The sequence below is a fragment of the Ailuropoda melanoleuca genome, chromosome 4 (assembly GCF_002007445.2).
Source record: "Ailuropoda melanoleuca isolate Jingjing chromosome 4, ASM200744v2, whole genome shotgun sequence".
NCBI lineage: Eukaryota > Metazoa > Chordata > Mammalia > Carnivora > Ursidae > Ailuropoda > Ailuropoda melanoleuca.
Window position 1 is genome coordinate 4,375,951 of NC_048221.1, and position 24,086 is coordinate 4,400,036.

The 24,086-nt window shown below is 51.4% G+C and overlaps 1 protein-coding gene across 1 annotated transcript; it reads left to right on the forward strand.

Annotated features, from left to right (window-relative positions):
* The first annotated feature begins 233 nt into the window (after nucleotides 1–233).
* Nucleotides 234–23,080, forward strand: LOC100473059 (long-chain-fatty-acid--CoA ligase ACSBG2). Its single transcript, XM_034660019.1, has 13 exons — nucleotides 234–252; nucleotides 830–1,059; nucleotides 4,530–4,618; nucleotides 5,442–5,562; nucleotides 7,970–8,053; nucleotides 10,359–10,508; nucleotides 14,463–14,639; nucleotides 16,517–16,698; nucleotides 16,833–17,066; nucleotides 19,149–19,366; nucleotides 21,115–21,254; nucleotides 21,404–21,650; nucleotides 22,972–23,080. The coding sequence occupies exons 1-13, from the start codon at nucleotides 234–236 to the stop codon at nucleotides 23,043–23,045; spliced, it is 1,965 nt and encodes a 654-aa protein (XP_034515910.1). The 3' UTR covers nucleotides 23,046–23,080.
* The last annotated feature ends 1,006 nt before the right edge of the window (nucleotides 23,081–24,086 follow it).

Sequence of the window (24,086 nt, forward strand, 5' to 3'; positions counted from 1 at the left end):
TCCTCTCTTCTTTCTAGGGCTCCACCATTTCCCAGCCTTAAAGGAGGTGAGGGGTAGGGGGAAACAAACTGGTTTGGAGTCAGCCCCTTTGCCAGTTCCATATAAGTGGTGGTATCAGCGTGGTCCAGGTGATGCCACTGTAATGTCCAACCCCAAGCCTCAACAGCGCAACATGACACAAGCTTGTTTCTTGCTCGCATGATGTGTATCTGGCACGAGGGCTCTTCCCGGCCATGGGCTTGCACAATTTTTGTGAGGAGAATGGGGTACGGCGAGTCACACGCTGGCTCGGAAACCTTCCGCCTGGGAGAGACACAACAGCCACTTCCCACGTTCCACTGGCCAAAGTCTAAGCAGTCGGCCGCATGTAAATTCTACCTTAAACAAAAAAACATATAAATAATATGGAACTCCAGTGAATGACTCACATGCTGAAGTGTTTAAGGGTGAAATGGATGGATAGCCACAGCTTACTTTGAAATAGACAGAGTCATGGATGGAGGCAGAGAGATGGCAGGACAGAGACATGATAAAGCAAATGGGACAAATGCTAGCAGTTGTGGAAACCACGTGGTGAGTACGAGGGTGTCGGCTACACAGTCCTTTCAAGTTTCTTATATGTGTGAAACTTTTTATAGTAAATTGTTGAGAGGGGGTAAGGAAAAATAAGAAAGAAAAAGCATGAATGGGCTGGCGTGGGCCATGTGACTTCACCCAAGGAGTGGGATTAATTCAACACTCAGCTCCTCAATCCCAAAAAGGACACTCCTCCCCCAAAGTTATTAAATTAATAAAAACATTTGCCACCAACCCTGGTGGCTGTTTGCAGCTACTCCTGGGCTGTGGACCGTTCGTCGAGATGGAGAAGTCCTTCTGAGGCTATCAAAACATGGGCCAGGCCACGAGACCCCAATAACCATCCCTGCATTTTTTCGGGAGTCAGTCAACCGATTTGGAGCATATCCAGCCCTTGCAACAAAGAACAGTGAGCAGTGGGATGTTCTGAATTTCAAACAGTACTATGAGGCTTGTCGGAAGGCTGCAAGAGCCTTGATCAAGGTAAATGAATTATTCATTCATTCATTCATCAATTGTTCATTTGACATACACATATATTTGGTATAAAATGCACGAGGCCCCATAGGGTATGAAGGTTAATTGGTGAGAATTTTCTCTTTAATCCTTGACCCCTCCCTTATGGAGGCAGCCACCATTGCCAGTTTTTTGTAAATCCTTTTAGGGAATAAATTATGTGTATATATTACAAAGTTTCTCTACATGCAAATTTTTACACACATGATAGCCTACTCCACCCATGATTCTGCACCTTGCTATTTAAGATTTTACCTATTTATTTGAGAAAGAGAGAGAGAGAACACAAGCAGGGGGAGGGAGCGGAGGGACAAGCAGAGCCCCTGCTGCACACGGAGTTCAACTTGGGGCTTGATCCCAGAATCCCGAGATCATGACCCAGGCTGAAGTTAGATGCTTAACTCACTGAGCCACCCAGGAGCCCCACATCTTGCTTTTTAAAGTCTCTCTGTATTAGTCAGCTACTGCTGCATAACAAATTACCCCAAATTTAGCTGCAGGGTCTCTCGCAAGGCTGTAGTCAAACTGTCCACCTGAAGGCTTGGCTAGGGCCAGAGGGTCCACATGTAAGCTTACTTACCTGGCTGGCTATTGGCAGGAGGCCTTGGTTCCTGGTTCCCTGGCCTTCTCTGTTGGGTTGAGTGTCCTCAGACTATGGCAGCCAGCTTCCCCCAGAATTACGTGATCCAAAAGAGAGTGTGAACAAGACGGGAACCATATCTTCCCATAGCTTCCATAACCTAATCTCAGTGGTGACATTCTATCCCTTCTTCCAGATTCTACTGGTTACACAGACCAGCCCTGACACAATGTGGGAGGGGATTATACAGGAACACGAACCCCAGGAGGTGAGACTCATTGGGAGCCATCTTGGAGGCTGGCTGCCACACTCTGAGATCCTCCCATGGTTGATTCACTAAAAACAAATCCATACTCTTTCCAGCAACTACAAATATGCATGTAGCAATACTGGCATAACTAGCCCCCAATGGTGGGTACTGACAGTGTTTCCAGGCTTTGCGACCATGTATGGAGCCACAGAGAACCTTCTTTGTACAATGAATTCTTATAGAGACAGCGCCTCTATATGCCCGCTCACAGTATGTGTGTGAGAGAAACTGCTTACCTATTATTCTTGCTAACATATTATAAAAAATGTTCATATTGGCTACTTTGATAGGCATGTTAGGCAGAATTCTACAATAACTCCCAAGGTTTCCAACCCCTGGTATATTCACACTGTATAGACAGACTCCTCCCCTTGAGTATGGGCAGGACTTGTGACTACGATGGGATTTTACTCCTGTGGTGGCAAAGGTGAAGACATTTTGCAGATGGAATTAAGCTCCCTGATCAGTTGACTCTGAGTCCATCAAAACAGCAAATGCTCTGGTGGGCCTGACCTAATCAGGGAAACCACTAAAAGAAAGATTCTTTTGCTGGCTTTAAGGAAGCACATTGCCATGCTGTGGACAGGGCTATGTGGCAGGGGACAACCAACCACCTCTAGGAGAGCAGTCCCCAGCTGACAGCTAGGAAGAAAACAGGACCTCAGTCATTTAAGCACAAGGAAACGAATAACGCAAACAGTCTGCAAGCGTGGAAGAAGGTCCTCAAGCTTCAGAGGAGACCACAGTCCCTGCAGATACCTTAACTGCAGCTTCAGGAGATCCTAAGCAGAGGACCCAGTGAAGCTGTCCCCAGACTCCTGACCTACGGAAATGGCGACAATGAATGTGTGTTCTTTTAAGCTGCCAAGTTTGTGGTGATACGTTATGCAGCGACAGATAACAAATATGACAGGCAGCTCCTACTGCACAAGGGAATGCCTGGTGGTTTTGGTTTATAGGAAATGCTGTCACATTTTGACCCAGACCTGACTTCCTCTCTCCCCTCCCCTCTGACATCCACATGTCTTCACCGCGAGATGACGAGAACTGTCTGTGAGGGCTGAGCTTCTGCTCGGCTGCCCCACCACAGTGCTGTGATTAGTGCACCTCTCCTGAAAGACAATCCTCTCTGGCTTTGTCCTTAGATCTGGGGACTCAAAGATCCCTACTCTCCCAATCCTCAGGGATCCAAACAGTACTAAATCAGTTTATCTACACATTAATAGAGACCGTCTACCTGCAAAGTAGACAGCCTGTTTGTTACTAAGCAGAAATACTTTTTATCGTGTTCTGAAGCACTGGCAGGCACATACCTTCCAAAAGCTTATATTTTCCCCAAGAACAGTGGGTCATTGCCAGCCTTGCCCACATGACTAAAACAGCCAACAAAGTTAAGAGTTTCCCAAAACTCCATGTAGTCACATGGGGAAAGGCCACCATTGAGCCTAAAATCTGGGGTGTGGCAAAGCCTGGGCCTCCCCCAACGAGGATCACCTTCATGTCTGGATTTCCCGGTTCATCCTCAGGTACATTCAGATCAAGGCTACATCTTATTTATTTATTTTTAAAGATTTATTTATTTGACACATAGAGAACAAGCAAGGGGAGCAGCAGGCAGAGGGAGAGGGAGAAGTAGTCTCCTTGCTCCACAGGAGCTCCATCCCAGGACTCTGGGATCATGACCTGAGCCAAAGACAGATGCTTAACCTACTGAGCCACCCGGGTGCCCCAAGGATGGTGCAGCCATTACGGAAGACAGTGTGGTGGTTCCTCAAAAGATTAAACATGAAATTACCATACGACCCAACAATTCCCAAAAGAATTCAAAGCAAGGACTCAAATAGATACTTTTACACAACGTTCACAGCGGCATTATTAACGATAGTCAAAATGTGGAGGCAACCAAGTCTCCATGGGTGGATGAATGGATAGGACACTGTGTGGTCCATCCATACAGCAAATTATTATTCAGTCTAACAATGGAAGGACATTCTAACACCTGCCACAATATGGATGGACCTTGACGACACCGTGCTCAGTGAGAGGAGCCAGACACAGAAGGACACATCCCGTAGGACCCCACTCCCAGGAGGTCCCCAGAGGAGTCCCATCCACACAGACAGAGAGGAGATGGCAGGAGCCTGGGCTGGGGCAGGGGGTGGGGAGTCCGTGTTTCACGGGGACAGAGTCTCCGTGTGGGGAGATGGAAAGTTCTGGAGAGGGTGGTGACGATTGCACAACAGTGTGAGTGTGCTTCATGCCACTGAGCTGTGCACTAAAAATTGCTATATATAGTTTACCACAATAAAAAATAAAATACATACAAACAAGAATAAATAAATGGTGCATTATGTAAAGGGAGGCAAACCAGCCTCCCAACAGTCACAAGAATATCACACCCCAGATTTTAGGCTCAGCACTGGCTTTTCCCAACGTGACCTCATGGGCTTTGGAGTCTGCTTTCACACACCCCAGTGAGCAGATCCCACCCAGAAACAAACCGTCTTTGTGTTTCTGCTTTCCGTTTGTTTGTTTTTGCCTTCCCAGCTGGGCCTGCAGCGTTTCCAGGGAGTTGGCATCCTGGGCTTTAACTCCGTTGAGTGGTTTATTGCTTCTCTTGGTGCCATCTTAGCAGGGTAAGACTGTGGGCTGGGTTGACCCTGAACGTGGGGGAGCTGCTACTCTGGGCTAGCAGCCCTGGGCTGGCTCTGACTGACATGTGACCGGGGATTGCAGGTGCGACCCCATGTGAGGGGGCAAGACAGACACACCAACCAACCAATCTGACAAAGGACTAGCATCTCAGATACATAAGGTGCTTCTGTAACTGAGTAATAAGAAGACAAAAGGTGGGGCAGCTGGCTGGCTGTTGGTAGAGCGTCATGAGTTTGAGCCCCATGTTGGGTGTAGAGATTACATTAAAAAATCTTTAAAGAAAAAAAAAGACAAAAAGATTTTAAATAAGCAAAAGGCTTGAACAGAAAGCTCACAGAGGGAAATAGCCAACAAGCACCTGAGGAGACACTGGCTGTCATTAGCCATTAGGGAAATGCAAATTTGAGAAACAGAATGGTTAAAGGCAAGGACAAAAGGCAGCAAAATGAAGGGAACAGGTGGCTGAGTGGGGGTCCAAATCCCACCGTTAGCATCTATTGCCGTGGGACCCCGAACAAGTGACTTCACTGTCCTGGGGCTCAGTTTCCTCATCTCTAAAATGGGATGCTGTGAGGGCTCCGTGACCCACCATCACAACGACATTACAGGACTTGCTGCTTTCATCACCCTTATTTTTGTTGTTTTCATCACGGTCAAGTCATGGAGGGAGGGAAGCTGGTACCAAGGCTGCAAACTCAGAACTTGTCTACAGAGCTTTCCCCTCCCCCCACCTTCCAGGACATTCCCACCTTAGGATGTGGGTGTGTGGGCACGTGCACACGCACATGTGTTTTCTTTCCCCAGGGGTCTTTGTGTCGGTATTTATGCCACCAACTCTGCGGAGGCTTGCCAATACGTCATTACTCATGCCAAAGTGAACATTCTGCTGGTTGAGAATGACCTACAGTTAAAGAAAATCCTTTCGGTAAGGCCCAAACCCAAACACTGCCCACCAGTCACCCAGGGGGACTGCAAGGGTCTGACTACCTGTCCTGTTGCTGCCAGGTGGATGCCAATGATAGTTGGGGTGGTGGGGCTGGCCCCACTCTTGGGTTCAGTAAGCCTCCTCCACGGCTACTTTGGTATAACTAGGGGGCGCAGGGTGGAGCGGCAGGGATCTAATTTCCAATTTATATTAACTTCATTTCCTACTGAGCTATTTTTTTCAATGCCCTTTATTTAATTTTTTTAAGTTTTTTTTTTTTAAAGATTTTATTTATTTATTCGACAGAGATAGAGACAGCCAGCGAGAGAGAGAACACAAGCATGGGGAGTGGGAGAGGAAGAAGCAGGCTCATAGCAGAGGAGCCTGATGTGGGGCTCGATCCCATAACGCCGGGATCACGCCCTGAGCCCAAGGCAGATGCTCAACCGCTGTGCCACCCAGGCGCCCCTTAATTTTTTTAAGTTTTTGAATTTTTTTTAAGTAGGCTTCCTACCCAGCATGTAAGCTTCTATTTTTAAAATGAGTTTACGTATTATTTTATATACAGCCCACTACTTATTTTCTTTCAGAAATGTAATTATTTTAAGGCTTTCACCCCCTTGTCATTGTCATTTTTTAAATAACTGTCATCATTCCTGAAACGCTTCTTTCTCTTCTATTTCTTCCCTAAGTTCTGCCACTTCCTGTCTCACCTCTTTCTGGTATGGCTCTCTCTTCCCTCAGTGGTCATGCTTTGGGTTCTTCCTTTCCAGCTGTGTTTACTTCGTTATGTTTTAAATTTTATTTTGGAACACTGGGTGACAATTTTCCTTTGCTTTGTGGTGACTTGTCTTTACGTACAAAATTTGGCTCCCCTCTTACTCCCTTTTCTTCTTGTAGTATCTTCGTATGGATGTTGTAGAAAGTTTTTCCATTACTAGTGTCTGAATGAGCAGCAATTTCCTGATCCAGCTTCTGGCAGGAGGACCCCATGGGGAGAGGAGTCTTCAGGACGGTGAACCTCTGTGACCAGGTTCACCAGTCCGAGGGCCCTGTGGCTGTTGTATCAACATTGTATTTCTGAGTTACACACTTCTCTACTTTTTAATGTCTCCGGAGTTGAGGTGTGTCTTGCTGTCAATGGCATCCTCCAATCATCGTTGGTCATGTTTTCCCCCATTTTAACATCTCTGAAGTTAGGGTAGACTTTCCAGACTCATGAAATCCAGCTAGACTCAGTGAAATAGAAGTCTCCCCCACCAATTCTCCTCGGATGCCTAATTCCTGACCTGGTTCAGGGAAAACAGACTTCTCCCTCCAGCCTTGAGCTTTCTGAAATTGCTTTAAGTGATGCCTCTACGGTCCCTGATACTCATGCCATTCCCTATTTGTTCTGTTCATAGCGGAACAAACTGTGCGATGGGGGATGGGTGAAGAGTGGGTCCTTTTTGCCAAATACTAGCTTACAATTTGGGGTGAAAAAAACCTACACCCTTCGCATGCAAGATTCAAAGCCAGGCTTCTGACATGCTCCTCCCAAACTGAATATTCAGTTCCGCTTGGGAATCTTTAATTCTAGGCAATACCCATGGCTTATAGCCCTCCAACTCTTCAGTGATTCCCTGCCTCCTTCGAATAAACTCCAGACTCCTCGCCGCTGCCTCCAAGGTGTGGACGACCTGGCCCTCACCATCCTTTCCTGCCTCCACCCTAATCCTCTCCCCTCCACCCTCGTCCTAGCCATCCGAGACTTCATATAATCCTCAAACATCCCCGGCCATTTCCTGCTCCAAGCTTTCTGGATGTCGGTTCCCTCTCTCTCGGGAAACCTCCTGTCCGACTGTTACCAGAGCTTCTGTCGTCTTCTCTCAATCCACGCTGGAGACTTGGTTATAATTACAATTACCATAACGGATGTGGCAGCGGCTCTGTCACTGGACTGGCTAGACATGTTGTGGAGACACACCCCTTCCTCCACATCAACAGGGTACCAGAACCCCACAGGCGTGGTCAACCGAGCCACAGAGCCCTCGGGATAGGGAAAAGTCCTGACCTTGTCCAGGTTCCATCACCTTCACTGTCTGTCACCAGCTAGGAGGTGAGCTGGATCCTGGGTGCACAGTGCAAGGCGCGGGCTCACGAACTAACCACCGACACTCTGTGACGGTAGCAGGCCCAGGAGGCTGTTGTCTTCACCGGCCGTTAAGCGTTGGAGGCTACTGATACCGGGCAAAAAGAACCCCGTCCTCAAGTCAGGTTGTGTCCTGTCAGTCGGGACAGAGAGCAGTGCTGTACGGGCTGGGCAAGGGAAAGCACAGAGGCTGGGGTCACTGCGGGAGACTGCTGAGGAAACATCCACCCTCAGTCTCTCCCAGGCCCATGAGGCCCACGTGGAACTTTCTTTCAGATTCCGCAGAGCAGGATAGAGAACCTAAAAGTGATCATCCAGTACAAGCTGCCCGTGGAGGAGAGCACTGAAAACGTGTACTCTGTGAGTGTGCGAGGGGCCGCCGAGGCCAGGGGAGGGCGGCCCGCAGGGCAGGCGGACGGGGCTTTAGCGCCTTCCTTTTTCTTCCTGGCAGAAAGGGTCTGATTTATGGGAAGATGTCTGTTGTGAGGAGTTACTGCCGTGAAACAAATCTCCCCCAAACTTGGTGGCTTAAGACAACAACAATCATTTTATTAATTGTTCTTTTCAGAACATTAAGGCAACTGAAAAAATACTACATCACTGAAAATGAGGGTGTGAAAACCCACAGCATTAGGTTTAAATACTTACTTTATATCCAAACCAGAATTTGTTATAATTTTACTTTAGGCTTTAATATGTGCCAAGTCATCAGTAATAGTTTCACTAAAGCCATGAACCACTGTTTAATATGTACAAATATGAACACGGGGCTGAGCATTTCTGCCATGGCTTGGACAGGCGCCCTGGTGGAGCCTGTCTTTATTTAAATTTTTGATTATTTCAAGAAAAATGTTTTTTGATATTTCATTCATCATGTTTTTTTTTTTGCATTGTTAGTGACTTAAAATATACTGCATTAAAATAGTATTTATCTTGATCGCCAAAGGTTTGTTGTCCTTTTTGTTTTATTGTGTTGTTTGCATCTCCTTAAATTCTGCACTGGAGGCTAAGTCCCTAGTCCTCATTCTGGTCCTGACCCTACAGCTGGGCTCCTCCTCTCTCTCTCTCTGTGGCCTCTCCAGCATGGTGACCTCAGGATCTCTGGACTTACTCCTGGCCCAGATCTCTACAGAGAACATCGAGAGAGAGAAAAAGAGAGAGAGAGAGAGAGCGCGCGCCATGGGGAAGGTGTCTTGCCTTTAAGGACCTACTCTTGGAAGCCACACCCCATCGCCCCCAACATACTGTGCCCATCAAAGCTGACCATCAAAGTTGTCACAGTCATACTGTGAAAATGCACTCTGCCTCAGGGAGTTTTATTTTTTAAAGATTTTTTTAAAATTTATTTACTTGAGAGAGAGAGAGAGAGAGAGCATAAGGAGGGGAGCAGCAGCTCCCTGACCAGAGCCAAAGGCAGACGCTTAACCAGCTGAGCCACCCAGGCGCCCCTGCCTCAGGGTGTATTAGTCAGGAAACGTTTTGGTACAAGCAACAGAGATGTACTTTAGCCAGAGTAGGGGTTCCGTGTGAGGATACACTGGGTCGTCTCCCAGAGGCCAGGGCAGGAGGCTTGTGAGGGACAAGGACAAGCTCCTGCTAATGTCCACGAGACGAGACCCATGACTCAAATCAGAAGTCCCACAATGTCATGGGGTTTATTTGGTTTGCCCTCCGTGCAGGTGGGACAAAAGGTGCCCATGATCCTTTCTGGTCAACCAAAACCCTTGCCAGCTTTCGTACCTTCCAGAAAACACTCAAAGATGAAGACCAGGATGGTGAATGATTAAGGAAGAAAACAGATCAGAAACATAGACGTTTTAGAGGTGAAAAGTGGCCATGAAAGCAACAATACCTGAGGTCTGGCTACCTCGAAAAAACTCCGTTGTTAGCATCCCTGCTTACAGAGGGATCTCTCGACCTCGTTGCTCTGGACACTTGGGGAGCATCATTCTATGTCGCGGGGCCGTGCCGTGCATTGTAGGGTGCCGAGCGGCACCCTGGCCTCCACCCACTAGGTGCCAGCAACACCCTCCCAGCCAAACCAACCAGAAATGCCCTCAGACATGAGCTGATGTCATGGGGCCAGCGTCACCCTGGCTCTTCTAGAGGATGCTGTGTGCCCTCCGTCTTGAATTCAGGGCATTGCCCTCATCCAGAGCCTTGCTGGGGGCTCAGCGGTGGAAATTTTGTAGGTCCTGTGTGATACTCGGTCCATACAACCCAACAGTTCCTCTTGAGGCCTCATACTGGAAGGTCAATAAGAGCACAGGCTCTGACCCTGTCGGTTTAGACTGCCAGTTCTTGTTTACTTGCTGGGTGACCTTAGGCAGCTCCTGGGGCTACATCTTGACTCATTCATGCCCAGATGACTCATTCCAGTCCCAGAGCTTCCAGCAAAAGCCCTGACCTTCACTGTGATTGGACCAGCTGTGGTCACATGTCCAGACCCAGCAGTCTGCCAGGAAGTAAAGGAGGAGAAGCAAACATCTCAGGGCTTTTGTAAGAGGTACCAGGCCTGGTGACCCTAAGCCTCCCCTCTTGCTGGGAATCATGCTTTAGAGAAGCTGATGGCACAAGACCTGACTGGGGAAGGGGTCTCCTGGCGTGTCCAGGGTCACCCTCACATCCCAAGTCCCCATCCTCTGCCTGTCTTTTCTCTCCACAGTGGAATGATTTCATGGAGCTCGGCAACAGCATCCCCGATTCCTGGCTGGACCAGATCATGGAAAGCCAGAGGGCTAATCAGTGTGCTATGATCATCTACACCTCAGGGACCTCAGGCAATCCCAAGGGAGCGATGCTCAGCCATGACAACGTAAGTGCCGTCTCTGCCGACAGCGACGAACTCGCAGCGCCCAGGGTCCCTGCACCTGTGCCACTGGCCCTCGGGCTCTATTCTTGCCCCACAGGCGGCAAGGTGGCGTTCAGGGGTCTGGCCCATAGTGGCTCCCTAGCCAGCGAAGTACGGAGAGTCATGTGAACACTGCCCTCTTGGGTGGAGATCAGGGACTTTAGAGTAGACCTGCATTCAAATCCTGCCTCGTGATCTTGGGCCAGACACCTAACATCTCCAAGCTTCCATTTGCACATCTGTAAAATGGGCGTGGTACGACGGTCCCTACCTCCTGGGCTGTTGTGAAAATGAAATTAGTTAATATTTGTAGAGAGCTCAGAACAGTGTTCGATAACAAACAAGCAGGTGAACGAGCAGAATATACATTCTGTGTTTCGGAAGTAAAGCAGAAGTTGATGTTTTGGTTGCACAAGAAAGGCTGCGTGTCTGGGAAAGACATGTATAGTTTGGACAGAGTCCACAGGTGATCATACTTTAGACCAAGGGTATAGAAGAATAAGGGGAACAGATCCTAAAAGATCCCATTTCTATAAAAGCCTAAGAAATGCAAACTTATCCGTAGGGACAGAAAGCAGACCCGGGGCTGCCTGGGTGGGGGTAGGTGGCAAAGGGAGGCATGACAGAGGGGTGACATAATGTTCACTATCTTGAGACTGGTGATGGTTTCGCTGGTGGAGACAAATGTCAGGGGGCGTCGCACTCTCTGTATGTCAGTTACACCTCAATAAAGCTGTTTTAAAAAGAGCGAGAGAGAGCAGGAGAGACAGTCACAGCTCACAGCATGCCAGGCACTGTTCCGGGAGCTTTACACTTAGTAAATCCTCACGACAAGCCTCCCAATTCTACCAGGCTCCTTTTACAGGTGGAAAAACTGAAGTCCAGAGAGGTTCTGTAACTTGGCCCAGCTCACACACAGAGCAGCGTGGTGGAGATTGAACCCACGCAGGCAGGATGCCTGGACACTTTTTTTCTTAAAAGATGTATTTATTTATGTGGGAGTGGGGGGAGGGGCAGAGGGAGAGGGAGCCTCTCAAGCAGACTCCTGCTGTATGCAGAGCCCAACACGGGGCTCAATCTCACGGCCCTGAGATCATGACCTGAGCCGAAATCAAGAGTCGGACGCTGAACCGACTGAGCCCCCGGGCGCCCCTGCACGGCGCACATTCTTAAAGACGCTGAAGCTCTACGCCGCTGATGCGTAAAACTGGCGATGCGATGCACACGTTTTGAAGCCAGTTGCAGAAGAGTATACACAGACAGCAAAACATGCTTTTCGTTAGGAACTGAGAAGCAGCAGCAAGCAATGCGCTCACGCACATGTTTTAAGAGCAGAAAAGCGTCTGGAAGGACGTGCACCCGACTGGCATGGTGGTTCTCTACCAGAAAGATCGCCAGCTTTTCAATGAGGAGTTTCCTCCCAGCCTAGACTAATAGTTACTGGACACACGAGCCTTCGTCCTGGCTGTTCCCTCTGCACGTTCCCTTTGCCAGAGAGCAGCGCGGCTTGTTGCTTCTCCTCCTTCAGACCCCCACTTACACATTACCTCCTCCCGGAAGCCCTCCCTGACTCCCATGTTTAAAAGAGCAAATAAAAACACTCCGTTCGCTTCTAACCTCTCTGGCTGCTGCTCTCACACTGACGTATTATAGAGTCACTTGTCGGTCGCACACACCAGCTCCTCGAGGACAGGGCTTGTGTCTCTGGTGCCTGTGCAGAGGAGGGAGCAATCCGCTTCTGTGGGCTCAGCGAATAAACAAACGAAAGGAATCTCATTAGGCCCTCACCCCACCCTGGCCGACGTCTCTCCTCCTAGCAATTTCGTGTACCGTGAGAAGGTATCCGGCCGTCAGGGTGTTGAGCACATGCCCCGGAGTGAAGCTGCCTGGCTCCGAGTCCCAGCTCTCCCACCTGCCAGCTGGGTGACCTGCAACAAGTTCCTCATCTTCCCCACCTGTAAGATGGAGACGAGAACGGCCTCTGCTTCTCAGCGAACGATCCCACATCCTGTGGCGGTTAACGGATGCTGCGTAACCAGCCATCCTACAACTCACAGACTTAAACCCCAGGGCTGTGTGATTTCTGGGTCTGGAGCTGAGGCGGGTCTCAAGGGGAGTTTCTCGCGTCCCACTGGCATCAGCTGGTGGCCGGGCTGCGCCGGAAGGGCAGCGCCCATCGGTCTCACGTGGCCCGGGTCCCCCACAGGGCAGTGGCTCCGAGGCCGTGGACCTTCTTCACGTGGTGGCTGCTCCACCGCCCCGCCCCCCAGAGCAAGCACCCCCAAGACAAAGGTGGAGGCTCGATGTCCGAAGCTACCCAGAGTCACCCCTGCTCCGTTCTCTTGGTCAAAACAGCCCTGTGAAGGGAAAGGGGAACAGACTCCAGCTCCGGATGGCGGTGCAGCAGGGAATCCACAATGAGCACGGGGCGCCTGGCACTCAGCGAGCCACGCAGGGTTGGCCGTTCGTATTTCTAAGTCATCATCATCTTTATACGGGAGTCAAAGCTGGACCAACACTCTCAATGCACATCAACAGGTCAAGGTTGCTCCCGTTCACAGGGCACTTTGCGCCATGCTGAGCTAGGCACCCGTTAACCCCCCGCTAAACCCCTTACCAGGAGGTAAGATGTCATTAACCCCTGTCACAGACGGGGAAACTGAGGCTTGGAGAGGGAAAATGACGTGCTCCATGTCCCTGAGCCGGGAGCCGGACCCAGGAGGTCAACACAACTGGAGGCATCACGGTCTACACACGCCAAGCCCCTTCCCTCAATGCACGGGTGCTGGGTGCCTCGGAGCATAGGCAGAAAGTGACAGGGCTATGGGGAGAGAAGTAAAATCCCTCCATCCCGAGACCCAAGGGGAGAAGTGGGACTGATCTTGAGGGCTCGCTCTGGGCCAGCGCTTTGCAGACTCTGCCCTACTTAGATATCCCTTCTGTCTCCTCGCTCACGCAGTCAACAAAAACGTGTCGAGTCCCTACTACGCCCTGGGGACACAGCACTGAACCAAACGGGCCCCATCAGGGCCCCTGGGAAGACAGGGAGCAAGCATCTAAAACCATGCAGGTTGTGGTGATGGCACCCAGAGACTTAGACAAGGGGAACTCCAGCTTGGGAGGCTTGACGTGGCCTCTCCGAGGTGGTGTGGCATTCAAGTGGAAATGTCACGTTCGAGAAAGACTCAGTTGCAGGGCAAGCTGGAGGAAGAGCACTACAAGCAGAGGAACAGCCAGCGCCAAGGCCCCAAGGCAGGGCCGTGCCTCACGTGTGGGAGGAACGGTGTGGAGGCCTGTGTGGCTGGATTAACGAGATCACTGCCTGAGATGGACAATACCAGTGAGAAAGACGGACTGCAAAATTATACCTCTGCTAAAACGACACATGGAGGCATGCGTTGGAGAAGGAAAAACATGCATACGCTAACTGTTGGGTGTTTGTGCGATGGGATGATGGGTGGTTTTTGGTTTGTTGGGCACGAGAAGCCCCTGTGCCCATTTTACAGATGAGCAAAGAGCCCAGGGTCGCCGAGCTAGCAAACGGTGGAGCCAGGATTGGGTCCTGAGCCACCTACTGAATCCGTTAGGTTTCTGACTTTCCATGTAGACATTCCGATTCTAGGCTCTGTTGTTGGATCCAAAGGGGTCGGCTCAACCCCCAAACCTGCCCACTACCCTTTACAGCTCCTCCTAGCCTCGGGCAAGTTCGTTAACCACTCTGGGCTTCTGTTTTTCCATCCTTAAAGTATAAAGGATTGTAGGTACCGACCCAGCATGTGATGACTTCATGTCTGGAAAGCGGGAGAGCAGGGCCCAGCACACAGTAGGTGTGTTGTAAGTGTTTGGTAAGTAATTGCATTTAAATTGCCCTTTAGTGAGGATGGGGCCCCTGGATCGTAAACCCTCCTTGTGTTCTAGATCACGTGGACGGCGAGCACAGTGGCAAAGAACAGCGGCCTGTCTTGCGCCGCAGAAAAGCAGGAGGTGGTGGTCAGCTACCTTCCCCTCAGCCACATTGCAGCTCAAATGATGGATGTCTGGGTACCCATGAAGATCGGGGCTTTCACCTACTTTGCTCAACCAGACGCTCTTAAAGTAAGGCCGAGGGCAGCCCGGGGTCGGTGGATGGTTATATTAAGCCCCTTGATCCAGGGGTTCCTTCTCTTTCCTCATCTTATGCTCCATTCAGGAGCAATGGAAACAGTCGGCCACATTCTTCTAGTTTTTATCTTTCCCCAGTTCAGGGCACCCACATATGGTTGTATGGATTGTGCACCGAAAAACCCAAAACTAAGATGTGACTGGTATTGAAAGCAGAATCTGCGTGTGTGGTTTCGTTTTGTTTTGTTTTGAAGTCAGTATTCCCAGCACTCAAAAAGCTCCAGAAACCAATCCCATCTCAAGGCCCTTAACCACATCTCCTCCTTGTCATTCTGTTTTCCACTTCTGTATCTCCTTGGCCCCTCTTTCCCCCTTCCCACGCTAGTGCTCAGTGTCTGAGATGTCGTAGCCACTCGATAAATACTTTCTTTTCTGGCTGATTGCATAATGCGCACCCACGCACCTTTGGGACCTGAGAAGTTCCCTTCCCCCCACATCCTTATTATCTCCAAAAACTGTCAACAGTTTCCAAACGACCAACCCAACACCCAGGGAGTGATAAAGGTATCTTAACGTTTCAAGAAACTGCCAGACTGTTTTCAAAGTGGCTGCCCCATTTCATGCCCCCCTTCACCCCCCGGAGTGCATAAGAGGCCCGGCTCTGCCCCATCCTCGCTGACACGGGGCTGCTGCCCACAACACTGCTTCTCGAAGTGGGTGGGAGGTGGCACCCCTCCTGATGAATGGTGGTGAGCACCCCCCCATGCTCTTGGTGGCCAGCTGTAGACCTTCTCTGGGAGGAAAACATCTGTGCCAATCTTTCGCTCATTTCAAAATGTGGCTGTGTCTCTTCTTATGGCTGGGCTTGACCATATATCGATTTGCCAACAGCTTCTCCTGGTGGCATGTCTCTTCATTTTCAAGTCCGATGAAGCCTTTTCCCTTTTCTTTCATGCGTGTGGTGCCATATGTAAGAGACCCTCGTCTGCCCTGGGGCCACAGAGGCCTCTGCCGTGCACTCCGCAGAGCCTCTGGTTTTAGCTCTCATGCTTGGGTCTGTGCTCCGTCCTGAGTTCACTTTCGTGTGTGGTGAGAGACACTAAATGAGTTCTGGCTTTTACCTTTCAGGATAGGACCAGCCTTCTCGCCGCTGAGTTGCATGGGCGCTTTCACTGACTGTGAATTGCTCATAAATGTAGAGACTCGTGTTTGGATTTTCTATTCTGTCCCGTTGAACTGTATGTCCAGCCTTATACCCAAACCGCACTGACTGGACTTTTCTGGCTCTCTGGCACAATGCCCACCTTGCCCTAGTTTGCCTGAGACATTCCCAATTTTGTGACTGAAAACGCCACCTTCTAGGAACTCCTTGGGTTCTGAGCAAACCAGGATGGCTGATCACCCTATTTTAGAATAAATTTCAAAATCGGATAATAATTCTCCTCACTTTGTTCTTCTCTTCCAAAACTGCTTTGGTCATTCTAGGTCTTCCACATTTCCATATAAATGTTAGAATGGGCTTGTCAATCCATTGGAAAGTCTGCCTGGATTTTGAAAGGGATTGCACTGAACCCACATACCTGTCTGGGAACAAATCTTACATCCTTTCTAACAGCTGTGCAACAGTCCGCTGCATCCGCGGGTCGGATTTGTCACCAGTCTGTGCTCTCCACCAAATCCCCAGATTTCACCCATAGAGTGAAATCTGATTGGCCACCAGCCCGCCAGTGGGTTGGCTCCCTTGGGTGGGGAGCTCACCCTGGTCCAGTCAGCCGAACTTCTCCGGGGCTGAGCTGGCCGGCTGGGGAGAGAGGGACATCTGGGTTCCAGGCAGGGTGCAGGTGTGACTAACCCAGCTTGGTCCCTTGCAGGGCACTCTGATCAGCACTCTGCAGGAGGTAAAGCCTACTGCCTTCCTGGGGGTGCCCCGAATTTGGGAGAAGATGCAGGAGACGATCAAAGCAAATGGTATCAAATTCTCAAGCTTAAGGAAGAAAGTATTTTCATGGGGAAGAGTTATCGGCTTAAAGGTCAATACAAAAAAGATGTTGGGGTAGGTGGAGGGTCCAGCGGGGCCAGGCAGGGAGAGGGCCATGGGGAAGGGGGCTCAGCCTTCTCCAGCTGGTGCCCACCGACCCCCGTTCGGCTCCATGGCTGCTGAGCTGCCCCTGACATTCTTACTCACAGGATACAGGACACCCCCATGAGCTACCGCATGGCGAAGGCCCTCGTGTTCAGCAAAGTCAGGAGTGACCTTGGCCTTGATTACTGCCACTTTTTTATCAGCGGGGCTGCACCTCTTGACCAAGAGACCTCTGAGTTCTTCCTAAGCCTGGACATGCCTATAAGCGAGATATATGGTATGACTGAATGCACAGGACCTCACACCGTATCCAACCAGAATAACTACAAGATTCACAGGTACCAACCTCCTGGGAAGACCCCCGGCCCTCCAGCAACATGGGGTACTAGGGTTAAAGGTGGGAGGATGGGCGAGCTGCGGGGCTAAGGTGAACCCTGACCTGAGAATGACCTCTGTTCTCCAGTCTCCAAGCTTTAAATCTTCACTACAGGAGAAGCCCCCATTTGTCCAAGAGCCCACAGATAAGGGCTCTTAGAATGTTCCAGGGTCTCCCCAACTGTCACCTGTGAGTTTTGCCTCCACATGACCCCCACAGGCTCACCTCCTGAGGCCCTTCATCTCCACCGCGCTCCATCTCAAACACATCCATGGGCCCTTTATAGCTTTCTCTCAGGCTCACCTAGCCCCAGGATGCAGGAGTGAACCCAACGACACCGAAACAGGAAGAACGCCAAAGACAAGCTCCACTCTTTGGGTCTGACAGCCACAGAGCCTCCCACCGTCTCTCTCTGACTCCCTCTCTGCTGGCACATTGCAAGTCCAGTTTTCCTCTCATGCTCGGCCAGGTTCCACCTGCCGTTGAACTTGACGGAAACTGAGTTCAATCTTCCTAATACGGCGAAACCATCTCCTGCCTTTTACTCTGCCTTGTGGGGGAGCTGTGCACCTCAGTGTCCCCCCTCCCCACTCCATCGTCCCATCTGAGGTCTATTTTTTGCATAACCCAAATGCGCACGGCAGTTTTTCCAAAACCAAAGAGTGGTCCCTCCCTAAAGAGAAGTGACCTTGCTCCAAATCTGGAGGAAAGGTGCAAGTTCCAGCCTCCATCTTTAAATCGTGTTTTCCAAAGAGAAATACATGCCCATGTCCAAAAACTCAGAAGGCATAACATGACACAGTGAAAAGCACCCTCCCTCCCACCCCAAATCTCCAGGGGGTCTGCTAAGGCCACCATAACCAAGTTCCCCAAAACTTAAACAAAAACTGCTTCTTACAATTCTGGAGACAGAGGTCCGAGATTGAGGTGCGGGCAGGCTGGTTCACTGAGGGTGAGGGAGAATCTGTCCTGGGGCTCTGGCGTGTGGCGGTCGCTGGCCATCTCTGGTGTTCCCGGCCTTGTAGACGCATCCCCCAGATCTCCGCCTTCACCTTCACATGGTTCTCCCCAGGGGGCGTGTCTGAAATAAAAACGTCCTCCTTTTTATAAAGACACCAGGCAGACTGGATTTGGGGCCGCCCAATACTCCAGTATGACCTCGTCTGCATTTAACCATTACATCTGCAATGACCCTGTTTCCAGATCCGGTCACATTCTGAGGTGCTGGGGGTTCACAACACAAAAGGTGCTGGGAGAGAGGGGCACAGCTCAACCCCGAACACCCTCCCAGAGGCCAAACCACAACATTGGTGTTGAGCTAAGCAGACATAAGCAGTGCATGGACATACATACTTTTCTCCCCAACACAAGCATTTTCCATGTTAAAAAATGAACACAAAACTCATCCTCTCTGAACTGTTACTTGCTATCTGGAGGTCGGGAAACAAATGAGGTCAGATAACCCAATGTCCTTCATTATCCGGGTTTGTAATAGGAACTTCCAATCGGTCTTGCTTCCCATCATCCAAGCTCAGGAATCAAACGGATTTGGCTGGCGAGAGATTCCTATCTCATAGAGAATGCTCCCGATAAGAAGCCCCTGCCCCATCTTTAACAGCTGCAGGGTGTCCCGTGGGTGCATGCACCATCATTTACTGAACGGGTCCTCTTACTGGTGGGTATTTACGGCTTCTTCTCCACCACGGGTCACCACAAACGAGGTCGCAACAAACGTTTTGCACGCACACCACCCATGGTGCTAGACCAGGTGGTAAAAAAAAAAAAAAAATGGTACCTCAACACAACTTTCACGTACCTTCCTTTTGTTACGAGCGAAGTTGAAAAAAACTCTTTGCATACATTTCAAACCCATCTGGATACCCTTTTCTTGGAACTATCCGCACACCTCCTCGTGCCCACTGGGGCCTGGAGAGGGTGAGAGCAGCGGATCCCGCGGGGCAGCCCACGCTGCAGACCCAGGCTGACCTGGCTGGGTGACCTTGTCTCCCTGAGCCCTGGTTTCCCCCTCCCACCCTCCTGGCAGCTGTGGCAAAAACATGGCGGGGTGTAAGAACATGCTGTACCAGGAGAGCAAGGACGGCGTCGGGGAGATCTGCGCGTGGGGTCGGCACGTGTTCATGGGCTATCTGGAAATGGAAGACACCACCCTGGAGGCCATTGATGAGGAAGGCTGGCTACACACCGGGGACCTGGGCCGCGTGGACAGCCAGGGTTTCCTCTATATCACCGGCCGAATCAAAGGTACTGGGGCTGGCTCTTCAGATGCTTCCCGCGGGCAGGCCCACCCTGAACGCTCAAGGGCCCGGTGCACCAGCACAGAGGCTCCCGGCGCCCCACCTTCCACGGGGGGCCCCACACAGATATACAGAGACACCCCCTTCCGCAGAGTCCAGCTCTTCCCTTGTGCCCCTGGTAGACGGGCCCGAGGGAAGAGACCCACGCTAGTCCTGAAACCGTCTCCTTCCCTGTAACTCGGGGGGGCACAATCATCTACACAATTGTAACAGTGAAGTGAGGATTCGAGGAGGTGCTAGAAGCCTTCCTGCCGAGGTCCTGACAGTAAACACGCTGGGGATCTGCAGGACATACAGTCCATGTCACAGCTGCTCAGCCCAGCCACAGCGGCACAAAAGCAGCCACGGAGGCCTAGCAGACAAATGGACGTGGCCACGTGCCACCACTGATGTCATCGAGTTCTCACGTGTCCCAACTACCACTATTCTTTGGAATTCCTTCCAACCATGTCAAAATATAAAACCGTTTCTAGCTCGTGGCCACACAAACACATGGAAGGTTGGATCGGACTCACAGGCTGTAGTCTGCCGACCTCCGATGTAGACAGAGCATTTGGCAATGAGCCCGACACAGGCAGTAACTATTCAGTAAGTGAACTAGGTTAGCGTTGGTTCCTTGCTAAGCAACAGAAAACTCTCCTGAAATAGGTGTGAGTGAAAAAGAGAAACCATTGGCTCAAAAATGGAGAAGTCCAAGAGGGCTCATGTCAGGCTCGGCTGGATCCAGGTGCCAAAATAACATCAAAGGAATTGCTTTACCCTTCCCTTACTTAGCTGTCCTCAGTGTTGGGGACGTTCTTGGAGAGGCTTTTCCCATTTGCTGACAAGATGGCTGCCAACAGTCTAGGCTCACCCTAACCACCAAGGCACAGCCCAAGTTTTAGGTCTGGTTCTCACTGGAGCCCTTCTCAAGATGAATCTCTGCAGAGAATAGAGTATGCTGACGGCTCAGACCTGGTCACATGCTCATCCTTGCTGTCCTCACCCAAACCACAAGCGTTCGAGATGGAGAGAAGAGTTCCCTAAACAAAGCAGGGTTGGACACTGGAGTCACCGGCAGACACCACCACAGGTGCCCGTCGCAATCACATTACTACCACCGCCTTACCCACCTCGGCACGGATCGCTGAGAGATCACAGTAGAAGACACAGAGAGTTGGGACGGGTGGGACAGGAGGCAGCCAGCATCCCTAGATGAAAGAGCAAGCGAAGAGCAGACCTGGGCTGGGGGAGGGGCTCTCGGGAGAATATGAGAGGCTGGGGGGAAAGTGACGCAATTCTCTTGAAACTTCTCCTGGGCTTGCCAAGTGGTAGAAAAATCAGGAGACAGAGACGGGGCATGGCCAGAAGCACTGGACTATCTTCCAAGCCAGACCTCTGGAGGGCCTGGAACAGGGTACAGAGGACCAAGAAACAGGCAGCGGATTATGACAGTGCCGTCCAAGTAAAATGCAGAGGACTTGGACATTTGATGGGCATTCCAAGGAGACGGGGCAGAGGGGCAGAGTGATGCTGGTCTGTGGCTTGGAGAAGGGCATGGTGGGTGTCCCGGCCACGGGCAGGGCTCCTCCTCTGCTTCCGGGGTTTTCTAAGCGAGTAGTCATCTGTGTCAGCCTCTGTCCCCTCTGATCCTCGAAGGGGCAAGGCTTCTGTACTGTCGCTGTTGAACCTTCACTGAGCCATGCTTTGTTCCAGAAATCCTTATCACGGCCGGCGGTGAGAACGTGGCCCCTATTCCCATTGAGAACTTGGTTAAAGAGAAGATTCCCATAATCAGTAATGCCCTGTTAGTGGGAGATGGGGCCAAGTTTCTGAGCATGCTGCTGACGCTAAAGGTAACGTGGGTTTCCTGTCCTGCGGGGGGGTCTCTGCCCCAGGTCTGGAGGATGCACCCCTGTGGGTTCGAGACCCACTTCCCGGTCACAGGCATGGCCAGGGAGTTTGTGTGGTCACTGGGTGTGGTGACGAGGGTGTCCCGGGGCAGTGTGAGGTCGACGGGAAGAGCGGAGAGCCACTGGACAAGTTAAGCTTGGAGGCCATCCACTTCTGCCGGAAACTGGGAAGCCACGTGTCCACCGTCTCTGAGATTTTGGAGCTGCAGGACCCCCTGGTCTACAGGGCCATCCAGCAAGGCATAGACGCTGTGAATCAGGAAGCCATTTCCAATGCGCAGAGGATCCATAAGTGGGTCATCCTCGAGAAGGACTTTTCTGTCTCCAACGGAGAGCTGGGTGAGCTGCCTGGAGAGCAGGGGGCCTTGGCACTTGGAGGCTGGTCCCTTGCTAGTGTTCAGGACCACATGGGAACTGAGGAAATGTGCCCTTTCCTGGGGGTCTGAGGGTCTACTTTCAGCTCATTGGCGTACAGCAACCCGCGCCCAGGCTGCCCACATCTCACACACACACACACACACACACACACACACACACACACACACACGTCCCTTCTCCCCAGGGCAGCACATCCCCCGTTCTAGGAATAAAAGCCCAACCCCTCACTATGGCTCTGCACGAGCTGTCTCCTGCTGACCTCTCCTTCTTATGCTGCCCCCACTGCACGGGCGTCCGCACCATTCCCACAACTCTCAGGCACAGGTCCGCCTCAGGCCTTCACACCTGCTGCTCCCTCGGCCTGGAATGCGCTCCCCCCTCAATTCTTTGGTTCCTTCTCATGGTCCACGTCTCACCCTACAGGCCACTTCCTCGAGCGGCCTTCGCCGACCATCCTGGCTAATGTGACTCACCATCGCCCTTAACAGAGCAGCCCTGTAGCTCACCATCCCCCCTCCTACGCTGCTGCCATCTTGGCCCCATAACACACCAGTCTGAAATTACCCTACGTATTAACTCATCTGTGTCTGTCTGCCCCATGAGGGGAGGGCTCACTCCAGGGTGGGAGGGGGTCTTGCTTTCCCTCAGTGTCCTTTCTGGGGCTTTCTCTCAGCACTCAGCTGTAACCTGACGGCATGGATTGCAGAGTGAGAGTGATGGCAAGCACATAGCCTCCAACAACTTGGGCTCAAATCCGGTCCCCTCCAAGTGACTTGTCCCTCCGATCCTTGGTTCTTCCAACCACGAGTTGAACATGCAGTCCTCGTGGGGCTGCTCAGGACGTAGCTGGGGCAGCCTGAACCCCACAGTGACCCAGAGCCTGTGAGCAGCCTGGGGTGTGGATCAGGGCCTGAATTCAAGTTTTGCCCTTGCCATGCCCATGCCGGGTCCACCTGGAGCAAGTGGCCCTCTCTGAGCCCATTTCCTCACCTGTAAAATCAAGGGGTGGTATGCCTTCATGGGGTACCCCGGCTGCATAAGGCACAGAGTCCGGCACGCGTATGCCCCGCCAGTCACATGGTCCTCACCGCAGCCCGGGGTGAGGGGAGCGTTCTGTTACCCCCACACTGATGGCAAAGGTGATGCACTCACCAAGTCGATGGCAGAGCTGGCCCTGGCCAGCCCCGGCCTGCCGCAGTCACAGGACCCTGCTGCCCGCACATGGGACACGTGGACTTCTGTTTCATCCCCACATCTGAACTGGTCTCTCCTTTCTCGATAGGTCCGACAACCAAGGTTAGGAGACATTTTATCACCCAGAAATACAAAAAGCAAATTGAAAAATTCTACCACTGACTTCTCTGGTGGAGCTGCTCTTGGCTGTCCCAACGGTAAGACCGGCTTTGCTGGGCTGTGCCCCGAACGCATCCACCAGCAGTGGTGTCCCCTCTGTGGCGGGGTGGGGGGGGGGGGGGGGGTCTGAAAGCAGAGCACGTGTGGTTGCCAGGGATTCTAGATCTGACCTGACTCATGGTTTCTCTACCAGAAAAACGCCCAAATGGTAAACTAGCTTCTCTGGAGCAGGCCGTTGTCAGACACTTCGGTGGGGAAAAGTGCTACTCGCCAGGAACCCAAGCAATGAGGCGTGTTGGCCCATCACAGGGGTAAGGGATGGGGATTTGAACAACACCCACCCACCCACCCCTGTTCCTCTCCTCTCCCCAAGTCTCATCCATAGGAGCCCCTCAACACCAGGGGTCACTGATAGGTTTGGGGGGATCCAGTTAGATGCAAGAGCAGGAGGACAGAACGAATTTTCAGTTGCCCCAAAGGCCCCTTATAATCCTTTCGTGGTCAAATCATTGAATTCTGAGGCTCCCAGCCCACTCACCCACATTAGCTTGCTAGGGCTGCCGCCGCAACGTACCGGACTCACGGGCTTCCGCCACAGGAATTTAGGCTCTGCAAGTCCAAGACCAAGGCACTGGCTGGCTGGCTTCTTCTAAGGCCTCTCTCCTTGGCTTGTAGATGCCCTGCCTGTGTCCGCATCCCCCCCTTTTAACAAAGACACCAGTCATACTAGATCACCACAGATCCCTGAATTCCTGTGAACCTTCAATGTGTGATCCCAGGGAAGCTTACGGGCAGGTCTATAAAGAACGGCTTGTTTTGAAGAGAGATCTAATCTCGTGGGTTCCAATTAGACTTTTTTCTCCCCAGAGGACTGACTGAGACTTCAGAAAGAAAAGCCTCCAGAAGCTTGAAGCAGTGGGTCCCCGAACCAATTCATCTTCCTGGAAGCGACCTGGAACCCCCCCGACAAGTTCTCACAATAAAGCAGTTCAGCATCCCATGTCCTGACGTTTGGCCCCAGATCCAAACATTTTGTCCTCTCTT